The 12,662-nt window shown below is 32.0% G+C and overlaps 2 protein-coding genes across 3 annotated transcripts in view; both read left to right on the top strand.

The window, feature by feature from the left end:
* The window catches only part of LOC306857565 (zinc finger MIZ domain-containing protein 1-like), a 45,013-nt gene extending 37,470 nt beyond the window's left edge, over positions 1–7,543 (top strand). The window contains exons 21-24 of one of the 2 annotated variants that reach the window (XM_079397561.1): positions 2,328–2,485; positions 3,576–3,800; positions 4,665–5,790; positions 6,000–7,543. In XM_079397561.1, the coding sequence (XP_079253687.1) occupies positions 2,328–2,485; positions 3,576–3,800; positions 4,665–4,772 (491 nt within the window). In that variant the 3' untranslated portion in view covers positions 4,773–5,790; positions 6,000–7,543. Of the gene's footprint in view, positions 1–2,327; positions 2,486–3,575; positions 3,801–4,664 lie in introns of both variants that reach the window. The other variant, XM_079397560.1, reaches the window with a different exon arrangement.
* Positions 7,544–8,632: 1,089 nt separating this feature from the next.
* On the top strand, positions 8,633–12,130 carry LOC306857581 (peptidyl-prolyl cis-trans isomerase A-like). The gene is made up of 6 exons (XM_079397587.1): positions 8,633–8,846; positions 9,277–9,307; positions 9,488–9,576; positions 10,144–10,240; positions 11,183–11,258; positions 11,346–12,130. Exons 1-6 carry the CDS (start codon positions 8,697–8,699, stop codon positions 11,479–11,481), a joined length of 579 nt encoding a protein of 192 aa, XP_079253713.1. The 5' UTR covers positions 8,633–8,696; the 3' UTR covers positions 11,482–12,130.
* Positions 12,131–12,662: the final 532 nt, after the last annotated feature.

The raw sequence follows: 12,662 nt of genomic DNA, 5'->3' as shown, positions 1-12,662 counted from the left end.
ATAACGATAAAGATATAGGTCTAAAAATCGTTCTCAATATTAAAGAATAGCAGAGTCCACACCACAACCATAACGAAAAAGGCACAGAGAAACTACAGTCATGGCCAAAAATATCAGCCCCCTTGGTAAATATGACCAAAGAAGGCTGTGAAAATGTATCTGCATTGTTAATCCTTTTGATCTTTTATTTAAAAAATTCACAAAAATCTAACCTTTCATTGGATAATAAGAATTTAAAATGGGTGGAAATCTCATTATGAAATAAATGTTTTTCTCAAATACACGTTGGACTCAATTATTGGCACCCCTTGAAATTCTTATGAGTAAAATATCTCAAAAGTATATTCCCATTCACAATTTTGAGCACTCCCAAATTCCCTTAATCATCCATCACAATGAGAAAAACTAAATAATATATTTCTGATGTGCAGCAAAACATAATTGAGCTTCACAAATGAGTGAAGTGGCTTTAAGAAAAGAGCTAGAGCAGTGAAAATTCCCATTTCCACCATCAGGGCAATAATTAAGAATTTCCAATCAACAGAAAATGTTAGGAAACTGCCTGGAAGAGGACATGTGTCTATATCGTCCTAATGCACGGTGAGAAGGAGCGTTTGAGTGGCTAAAGACTCTTCAAGGACCACAGCTGGAGAATTGCAGAAAATAGTTGAGTCTCGGGGTCAGAAGACCTTAAAATAAAATGTCAAACAGCCCCTACATCACCACATGTTGTTTGGGAGGGTTTCAAGAAAAATTCTCCCATCTCATCCAACAACAATCTCCAGCATATTCAGTTATCAGACACGACTGGAACTTCAAATGGGACTGGCTTCTATGGTCAGATCAAACTAAAAAATGAGCTTTTTAGCAGCAAACACTCAAGATGGGTTTGGTGAACACAGGGATAAAAAGTACCCCATGTGTACAATGATATATACTGCTGTATTTGTGATGTTGTGGGCCTATATTTCTGCTGGAGGTCCTGGACATCTTGTTTAGACACATGGCATCATGGATACTATCAAATACCAACAGATAAAAAATCAATAAGTGACTGACTCTGTTAGAAATCTTATAATGGGCCATGTTTGGATCTTCCAACCGTATAATAATCCAAACACAAACCTCAAAAACAACACAAAAATGGGTCACTGAGCACAAAACCAAGCTTCTGCTGGCCATTCCAGTCCTCTGACCTGAACCCTGTAGAAGATGAGTGAGGTGAACTGAAGAGAAGAAGCACCGTCATGGAGCTGTGAATCTAAAGGATCTGGAGAGATTCTGGATGAAGGAATGGTCTCTGATCTCTTGTCAGGTGTTATCAGGAGAATATTTAGAGCTGTTAAACTGACAAATGGAGGTTTTAAAAGGTATTGAATAAAAGGGTGCCATTAATTGTGGCCAACGTGTATTAGAGAAAAACATTTATTTTATGATGATATTTCCCCCCCATTTTAAATTCTTATTCTCCAATGAAAGTTTAGATTTTTGTGAATTTTTTTAAATAAAAGATCAAAAGGATTAACAATGCAGATTAATTTTCACAGCCTTCTTTGATCATATTTACCAAGGGTGCCGATATTTTTGGCCATGACTGTATATCATTGGGATCACTTTCAGAATGATTTTTTCCAGCTGATGAACGATACAAACATTGAAAGCCAATCAGAATCAATCCTGCTGTAACGAGCTCAAGAATTTAAAGCGGCAGACGAGCGTGTGCTTAGAATAAACAGACAATATCATCTACTGGTGTGAACTCTAATATCGTTATCTTTATAGTTATCTTTAACGTCCTTGGTGTGAACGGGCAGTTAGAGCGACTAATTTTACATCAGAAGGAATACTCTACCTATAGGTGATTAACAAACATTCTTAAATCATCCACCAAAGTATCTTTTTTTTTTTAAGTTAACAACGATGAAACCCCAGTAAATTAGTGAAATACTAAACTGAATTAATGCCGGCATCATAAATTTGAATAACCTATTAATAATGCATGAAATAAACGTTAAAGCAGAAAAAAGAAAGATGTAAGCGGCATCTCTCATTCAAACTCTATTCCAGCTCATCGGATCGCCGCATTGAATTGTGGGAAATAGTGCTTCAGTGAGTGTACATCAGTTGTACACTCGAAATCAGAATGCATTGTGGGTAAAAAAGTAGTGAATGAATATAGAGAATGAAGTCGTTCACTCAGAATTCGGACAGCACTACAAAATGGGCCACGTCCGATATAGAGCTCTATATAGGGGATAGGGAGTGGTTTCGGACACAGCTTATGTAAATACAGATGTGCACGTTCTTATGTAACCTCTGTTTCCCAGGCAACCGTTTCCAGGGCCACAGTAAGTTTGGTGACTATCCCCATGGCAACGCAGCATCATCATCATCAGTGAGTGAGTTCGTTCAGAGGCCTCACCTGTCTCACCCCCCCGCTGACCTCTCGACCTCTGAGAGCCTGACGCACACGCTGCAGGATGCCGTGAGTCTCTGAACACAACACCACATACAGACACACACACACACACACACACACACACACACACACACACAAACTACTGATGCAGTATTATTTACATTCATGATGTTCTGTACTTATATTTGTGTTGTTAATTTTTTAAATATACACAGTTTTGTATAAATATTTTTTTGTTTATTTACTTTTTATTATTTTTTAAGTATTACACCATTATAGCTTTTATTGTAGTTATTTTTTATTGCTTTTAATTGTATTTATGTTTTTTTTATATTTGTATATTCTGCCTTACAAAGGATAATAATTATAATAATAACTATTTATTTATTTAGTTATTTAGTTTATTATATATATATACACACACACACTATAAAATAACAAACAACTAATTAAATAAAAAGTTATTATTATAATTATCCTTTGTAAGGCAGAATATACAAAAAACATAATAATTAAAAGCTTTGATGAAAGGTTTTGATCCACTTCAAATGTTGACTACTGTATAACTGTATATATATAAATATATAATGTATATATTATTATATTTTTTGTTTATTTCCTTTTTTGTTCATTTATTTGCTATTTATTTTAAACTATTGCACTTTTACTGTAGATTTTATTATACTTTTTGTCTTTTTTCATTGGTTTCGGATAATATTTTTTACTTTAAATATTTATTGTCGTTATTGTATGTATATTATTATATGCAAAGCAGAAAATATTGATAACTGTTTTGTATATCTGTACCCTGAGAGAAAATGTTTGAATCAGGAAAAAAATATATATTTCTTTTTAATCGGAAAATACGATAAAACATGATACATAAAACATTAATATCAGCCAATGCCAATATGTTGTGCATCCTTAATTTATAAATCTTTTAATTTACTCTTTCATTTTTAAACTAATTTTTCTGTATAAAAATATTTTTACAGTATATATATATAATTTATTTATTTCCATTTTTATTTTGTTACCGACTGAATTAGAAAAGATCTTAATCATATGATACAATAAAAAAAAAAATGATATCAGATGATAGCGATGTTGAGCATCCTTTATGTCATTCATGTGTATTTTCTGTTTTCTGTCACAGACGCCTCACCCCCTCAACACAGATCAATCCCACAATCCTTTGCAGCACAGAATGCAGCCGTTACATCACAGCGGCCCGCCCCACGGCTGCAGGCCACCGCCCAATCAGCACAGCTCCGCCCCCAGAAGCCACATGCACCCAGAGATGACCTTTAACCCCTCGGCCAACCTGGAGGGTCAGTGTGGAGGTCAGAGCAGCGCAGACATGCGTGAGGCCTCCTTAGATGTGAGTTCAGACTGACTCCAGACACTCTTGATCTTGATTTCATTAACATTCATGTTTATAACCTGTTTTAATGAGAAAAAAATAGACATTTCTGATCAATCAAATAATGTGATAATTAAAAAAAACATTGATATCAGCCAATACTAATATGCTGCACATCCATAATTTATAAATATTCGTCAATGTATATTTTAAATGCACATGATTTTGTATAAATACTATTTTCGCTGTACATTTAAATTTTTTGTTTAAATTATATTTTTAATGATTTTTTGATATTTATATTTTATATTTATTATCTTTATGATCTTTATTATTGCTTTTGTATATTTGTATATTCTGCCTTACAGATAACATCAAAAACCAACAAATAATAATAACAAAAATATATAATAAAATAATAATTAAATAAAAAATTATGTTAATTGTTTTGTATAAATACAAATTGTACATTACATTTTTTGGTTTATATATATTGTTTATTTATTTAAATTACACTTTTATTGTACTTATTTTAAAAACTTTTTAATTGTTTTTATGATTTACTTTTCTTTACATTTGTATATTCTGCCTTAAAAATAACAGAAAAAAACAACAACAACAATAATACCAAAAACATATAACAATATTAGTAACAGTAGTAATAATAATAATAACAACAACAGTAATGTACACTGTATAAATACTAATTTTACTCATTAGTTTATTTCATGTTTGTATATTGTACCTTACAAATAACAACAAAAACAAACCAAACTAATTCTGTATGTTTATATATATTATTATATCTACAGCAGAAAAGATTGATGTTTGGTATGTGTGTAAGCTGAGAAAAAAACAGTGTTGCTTGTTTTCCTCCTGCAGCTGCTGCCAGATCTGATGAATCCAGACGATCTTCTGTCGTACCTGGATCCTCCAGACCTTCCCAGCAGCAGCAACGACGACCTGCTGTCTCTCTTTGAGAATAACTGAGACGTCAGACCCTCCTCTAGACACAAATGCACTTGCCGTCACTTCCTCTTCCTGTACAGACTACAGATTTCAAAACCAGCGTTGGCAGACAGTAACCATTATCTCTGCATCCAGATACCTTATTTTTATCTGTCAGAACGACAGAGAGCATTTCGATTATCGCTCAATGTTTTTAAAACCTTTGTCAGCAAATGAACACAAGAAAAGCGGAGCTGCAATGAACTTTCCAGCTAAATTCAGTCTTTTTTAGCACATGAGAGTGAATCTAGTCAATATGTGTGGTAGCTTTTTTCTACTCGCATTGATTTTGATACGAAGAACCAGACAAGCATCCGTCCGCTGTCGTACTGTGTTCATGTTACTCCTCCACGTCTGATAAGCTGTTTTTGTGCTTCATTTTAACGTTCAGCAGCGTTTCAGTGGTGATTCTCAAACGTTTCTCAAAGCACAGCTCTTATTCAAAATAAATCACGTTGTTTGGAAACATAAAGAGAAAAAATGGAAATCAAGTAGTTCACTTCTGTTCATAATGCAGTTGTATTATTTTTGAGACGCTCATGTAAATATTTGTGAATACATTTGTTTTGATTGGTCATCCATGTCTCTTCTGTCCATGAATGTTCATGTGTGAAATACATGGGCTGCGTTCAGAATGCAATGCTATACTGCATACTATTTTATATATTTGCATTGAAATATATTTACATTAGCATTCAAAAGTTTGGGGTCTGTAAAGTTTCTTAATGTTTTGAAAGAAGTCTCTCTTCTGCTCACCAAGTAAGTCCATTTCTGCCATATTCTGCCAAGAAAAAAATCATGCTTTGGTAAATCAGAATTACTAGATGAAATGTCAAAATTATGCCTAAATCAGAATTATGAGATAAAAGTTAAAATAATGACATGTCCGAATTATGAGATAAAAAGTCAAAATTATTACATACGTCAACTAGCTATGAAATACATCTATTATGAGATAAAAAGTCAAAATTATGATGTTGTAAATTGAAATTATGACAAAGTCATAATTATGAGATAAAAATGAGATAATCGAAATTGACATACTAGGTTAAAATTCTCATAAAAAGTCAAAATTATCTCATAATTCTGACTAAAGTCATAGTTATAAGATAAAAAGTCATAATTATGACATACTAATTTGAAATTCATTAGTCAAAACCTTGAGATAAAAAGTCAAAATTATGACGTTGTAAATTTAAATTATGACAGTCATAATTATGAGATAAAAAGTCAAAATTATTACATACTTCAACTAGCTATGAAATACATCTATTATGAGATAAAAAGTCAAAATTATGATGTTGTAAATTGAAATTATGACAAAGTCATAATTATGAGATAAAAAGTCAAAATTATGACGTTGTAAATTGAAATTATGACAAAGTCATAATTATGAGATAAAAAGTCAAAATTATTACATACTTCAACTAGCTATGAAATACATCTATTATGAGATAAAAAGTCAAAATTATGACGTTGTAAATTGAAATTATGACAAAGTCATAATTATGAGATAAAAAGTCGAAATTATGACATACTAGGTTAAAATTGTCATAAAAAGTCAAAATTATCTCATAATTCTGACTAAAGTCATAGTTATAAGATAAAAAGTCATAATTATGACATACTAATTTGAAATTCATTAGTCAAAACTTTGAGATAAAAAGTCAAAATTATAACGGTAAATTGAAATGATGACTGATTATTATGAGGTAAAAAGTCAAAATTATAGCATACTAAAGTTATAATTATGAGACGAGTTGAAACTGACACACTATTTTCTGACATACTGTAAGCCATAATTGAGATGAGTCGAAATTATGACAGTAAATTGAAATTATGACTACATAATAATTATGAGATAAAAGTTAAAAATATGACAAAAACGTAAAATAATGCAACCGTCGAAATTATGAGATACATAAGGCAAAAAACCTGACTATATTATAATTTTGATTTATTTCAATCTCATAATTTTGACTGTTTATGTCCTAATTTTGACTGAGTATGCCATAATTACCACTTTTAAAGTAATTTCGACCAAATTTCACTTCATAATTATGACAGCTGTGAGAGGAAATTACACTAGATTTTCACACATCTATATATAAATGGTATGTAATTATGAGCGCAGCCTGTGTTACTCATTCGTTTCACATCCAGACGGAGTGATACATGAAATGCTAAAAAAATACACTTCCATTTAAGAAGCTGTTGGAGGCTCAGTTAAGGATATTTTAATGATATACGGACTTTCATGTTAATATGAGAAATATTGTTAATATGTAAAAGTAAATATGACAGCCTTATGTGAAATAAATCTATACAGGTTTGTTTATTTGTAGAAAGGGCAGCTGTATGTTAAAGCTAACGGCAATTTTAATAGATTTTTAATATTATTTTTGCTCTTTGTTTTGGTAAATTATTTTTTATTGTTCTTATACTTTAACGTTTTTTCTGATGATTACATCGCGTGGAAAAAAAATGATACACATGCAAAGAATTTTTGAATACGTGACACAAGTCTTCCCTTTTTTATGAAAGAGACGGATGATTTTAATATCTGATTATGAATGACTTTTATCTGTGAAATCATCCAGGCTGCATCACCACATCTGATGTCCTGACAGCTCTAAGACGCATCTCACTCGCACAATAGATGATTTTTCTGTTTGTCGCCATGAAGATAAATGTTTATGATCATGGCTGTCATTTTCACCCTGTGTGAAGCAGAAATAAAGCATTTGATTGTGATTCTTTGGTTCAGATCTGTATCATACCGCTCATACAGACACAGGTTCTCAACAGACCAAACCTCAGTAAACCCCATGCCCTTCGTCTGATATTTATTCTGTTATGAAGCTGAATTATTGAGTTCATGAGCTGCTTTCGGTGGATAATCATGTACTAACGTGCAGTTCAAATTTCATTTTTGCCATGACTGAAGTCTGTTTTAAAAAAGAGATTAATCTTATTATAACTATATGTCTCTATATGTAATTGTGCATTAATGACAACGTAAACTTGACTGATGATAGTACCTAAAGCTCAAAATACATTTTATATATTTATAATATTTTCATATTTAACATTGTACTTTTATTTTTAAAATCATGTTAATAATAGTAATAATATTAGGTTATATAAACATATAATTTATGTTTTTTATTTAATAATTAATGCGTCTGAGGATTTATTTGATTTTAGTAGTCATAAAATTATATAAATATCTATATTTTTATTTATGCTTTTTATATTTATATAAATAGCTACATTTTTTGGCGTATTTTTTATTTTACATATTTTAATTAAATTTAATAATTTAAGTATTAAAAAGTTTAATTGTACTTTTGAATGTTTTTATATATGTTAAATAATTTATGTCATATGTTTATAATTGTTTTATATTCACATGTATTTATTATTTATGTTTATACATTATTATATTTTCATATTTAACATTGCACTTATATTTTTAAACTCAGGTTACTAATAGTAATAATATTAGGTTATATAAACATAATTTAGGCCCTATGTGCATTTTAATTTAATAATTCATGCGTCTGAGGGTTTATTTAGTAGTCATAAAATTATATAAATATCTATATTTTTATTTGTTTTTTATATTTATAAAGCTACAATTCAAGACATATTTTAAATTTTTATTTGACGTATTTTAATTACATTTTATACATTACACATTTTAATTAAATTAAATAATTTTAATTATCAAAAAAAAATGTACTATTGTTTTTATATGTTATATAATTTATATCCTATATAGGTTTATAATCTATTTATATTAATTTACATTGTTTATGTTTATGAATCAGCACGTGACTGACACACTTAAACGCTTCCGTGTGACGCTTCATCTCTTCCTGTGTTTCGGTAACCGGAGTCAGCATGTTAATCATCAGTAACCGGGTTAAACTGTGTTCTCTGGCGTTCACCGCGGCGCGCATGTACGCCACCGGAGCTCAAGCCAACAACAACCCGGTGGTGTTCTTCGACATCGCGGCGGATAACGAGCCGCTCGGTAGAGTCACCTTCGAAGTGAGTGCGAGAGAAGTTACTATGAGGAAGGCTCGGCTTATGAATATTAATGACGCACCGCGACGTTCGTCGAGCTCGTTTTTTCTGATTGGCTGAAAGAACGCTGCCCGCTATATAGTTGGCGAATCAACGAATACGGTTTATGAATATTAATTGGAACGCGTGACTGGACCAGAGCCGTTAAGAAACAAAGTAACGGCACCTTGAACTGATTAATATTCATGAGCTCAGCCTTCGCCATGGTGGAATATTTACAACCTTTTAATAATGATCCATACTTTACTTTATAATACTTTAGCGCGTAACATGTTTCTGAAAATGTTGTTAAATTATTTAGATGTTCAAGCAGTTTCTATGCGTATTTATTTCACAATGTGATTATTTTATTGTTTCTCATGACCTTTAACTCTCTTTCTGAACTGTAATTTAGCTGAATGCGGATGTTGTGCCCAAAACAGCAGGTAAAGAACATTTTATATTCATTACATTGTACTGTTTTTTTTCAGTTCTGCTGGAGTATATGAGTGTTGTAGAGCTCTCTGGTTTTGAATGTGCTTTATGAATATGAATAGAAATGAAAAGAAAGGCCAGTGTGTTTTTCTTTGACAGGTGTCTTATGTGATCTTCTGTGTGTTTTCTAGAGAACTTCAGAGCTCTGTGCACGGGTGAACATGGATTCGGATACAAAGGCTCCATCTTCCACCGAGTGATTCCACAGTTCATGTGTCAGGTGACCAGATCCTCATCAAGATCAAGATCACACACGCCATGAGCTTCATGACACTGCTGGGCTTGGCTTTAGATGAAGCTCTGTCCGCAGAAACGCATCACACCAGAGGAATGAATCAAGCTTATTTAGTTCAAATCCAGACATCTCAAACAATTACAGCAGTGTAGCATCTTATGCAACCATTTTAATGCTTTTTTCCAGTTCTTATATAACTGTTATGCAACGTGCATGTGTTGATCTAATTGATAGACTGTATATTTGCTCTTTTATAAATTGCAAACAAGCTAAAATGTGCTTTGAAATGGTGAATCTTGAGCAAATGTAACCAGTTGCATTGTGTTAATGTTACAAAATCCCTTTAATGATCCACGTGAATGAAACCGTGTTGCTCTTCCCGTCTTTACAGAAGAACTGCATTAATCCTGCATGACTAATTGCACATTTTTCTTTCATTCGTGCAAATTTTAAGCCTTTAATGCGTTTTGCATGTGATCACGTGTGATTCATTGAAAAACACATGTGCTTTTCACGTGTTTGCTTTTATTAACTCTAATGTGTTTCTCTTAGGGAGGTGATTTTACAAATCACAACGGAACCGGAGGAAAGTCCATCTATGGGCCGAGGTTTCCAGATGAGAACTTCAGACTGAAACACACCGGACCAGGTAAAACACTCTTAAATGTTCATCAGATGCTGTGAGTTTCTTTCTTTAGTCTATGAAGGTTTTCATGTGTTCTTGACCTGGTAAATGTCAGGAAGTTTGTTCATACTTTACTGTACAAAGATCATTCAGGTTTTCTGTAGGAACATGTCGACGCCTCTAGAGGGCGCTATAAGAACTGCTAAAAGTCAACTAGTGTTACTGTTAATTAAAAGGGCTTTTATTAATTGAAATAAAGCTCAAATAAAATACAAATGTTAGATAAAAAACATGAAATTAAAAGGCAAAATTAGACTAAACTAACTGAAAAGTTCTAAAGTTGCTAAAACTTAAACTGAAAACTTATCAAATCATTTATAATGTATAAAAAGCTCAATAGAAATATAAAAAAAAATAATACAAATGACAGAAGCACAACAATATTACTAAAACTGAAATAAAAAAATAAAATCTATTTACATTAATATTAAAACTTCAACTGAAATAAAAATTAAGCTAAATAGAAAAAGAATAATAAAAATTAAAAAATTATTTATTTAATTAATTATTATTAAAAATAATAAAAATGACAAAAGCACAACAAAATGGCTAAAACTTGAGCTGATAAAAAGATAAAAAGTTGTTTAAATAAATATTAATATACTATTAAACAACTATTTTAATATACGGTAATAGTATATAAATAATACTAAAATGACACTGCTTTCTTAATTTTCATAAACTAACTTTTTAAAGCATTAGATTATAATTATAATTGTTTTAATTTTTATAATTATTATAAAAAAAATACTTTTATTATTTTTTGTGATTGTAAAAATATTGTATATGTAATAATATATGTGTTTATATGCAAATATGCATTTAAATCAGCATCAGTCATTGAACACAGTTGAGCACTGGTTATGACCCATAAAGTTCCTCCTAATGTTTTCTTTGTGTGTTCAGGTATCCTGTCCATGGCTAACGCCGGACCGAACACCAACGGATCCCAGTTCTTCATATGCACAGTCAAAACAGAGTGGTATGTAAATCTTCTTCATGAATCTACTTTCATTTCCTGTGAATATGAGTGTGTGAATGTGATGATGATGATGAGTGTGTTTTCCAGGCTGGACGGGCGGCACGTGGTGTTCGGCAGCATTAAAGACGGGGTGGATGTGGTGAGGAAGGTGGAGGCGCTCGGCTCTCGCTCGGGAAGAACTGCCAAGAGAATAAGCATCACCGACTGCGGAGAACTCAAGTAGAGTCACCAGTCGAGTCATTTCTACTGCCCTGCTGCAGAATCACAGACTACTCCATGTTCAGAAGAGCCACAAGCTCTATAATGTGAAACTTAAGACACTTTTGGGTTAAAGGAATAGTCTTTATTTACTCGCTCTCATGTCTCTGCAAAGCTGTGTGGTGTTAAATTTCCATGCAACACAAAAGGTGAATTTTTAAGACTCTGCAAGATGTTCTTTTCCATATAGCAACAATTCACAGTGACCAAAGAGCAGCATAAAAGCACTTGTGCATTATATTCAGTCTTCCGAAGTCATGCAATTTTAAAGCTGCAGTCACTATGAAATGTTTTTGTGCAGAAAAACAGATTATTCTTTTGTATTGCAAGGGAAAAACACAATCTATGGGTTTGAAATGACAAGAGGATGAGTAAATATTGTCATAATGATCATTTTTACATGCGATATTCCTTTACAGTAACATCCACTGTGAATAAATGTCATGTTTAACATCATTCTCAGGTAATACTGCTAATAACCATGTTTAATTTGGACTGAGATCGTCACATCATGTCTGACCAGACCTCTGCTTCTCATGCATGTATTATGAATTATGGCCAGTGTGCTTCACTATTCATCACTTGAGTTTGATTAATAAAGCCGAGAGCAATAAGACATGATGTTTCAGTGATTTATTTGTATTTACAGATTGATCCGCTCTTGAGAAAGAGCAGTGAGAGGCACATTTCTGGTTCACAGGTTATTAATGGCACATTGCCTTCATATGAGCAGTAATATTTCACAGTCTTGAGTTACTGTCACTCATGAACATGCAGAAGAAGATCTTGAACCATTTAGATGAACTGAATCTGCATTCGTACATTTCTTTCTGAAGTTTGTGCTTGAAGCCGGTTTGAAACCAAATGCACTTCAGTCTTATAAATTGGTTTTGCATTTGAAAATTGAAAATTATAAGTGAACAAAACACACATGCACATTCATCAAGAGATATTTAAAAACACCAAAAAAAATAATGCTTTTGGTCTTCATTTTCAACTTTTGATTGTTTTATCCGTTCAGACCAGGCAGTGTTTTTTGCATCTCACAGATAGTTTTTGAGGCCACTGAATATGAGATATTATAAAGCATTTTTCAAAAACGCAAGCACAGACTTCATTTATTCAGAGTATTAATACTGTTAATGT

The sequence above is a fragment of the Barbus barbus genome (genome assembly GCF_936440315.1).
Source record: "Barbus barbus genome assembly, chromosome: 38".
In the NCBI taxonomy this organism is placed as follows: Eukaryota; Metazoa; Chordata; class Actinopteri; order Cypriniformes; family Cyprinidae; genus Barbus; species Barbus barbus.
Note: the sequence above shows the minus strand (reverse complement) of the source record. Positions and strands in the feature narration are given on the sequence as shown.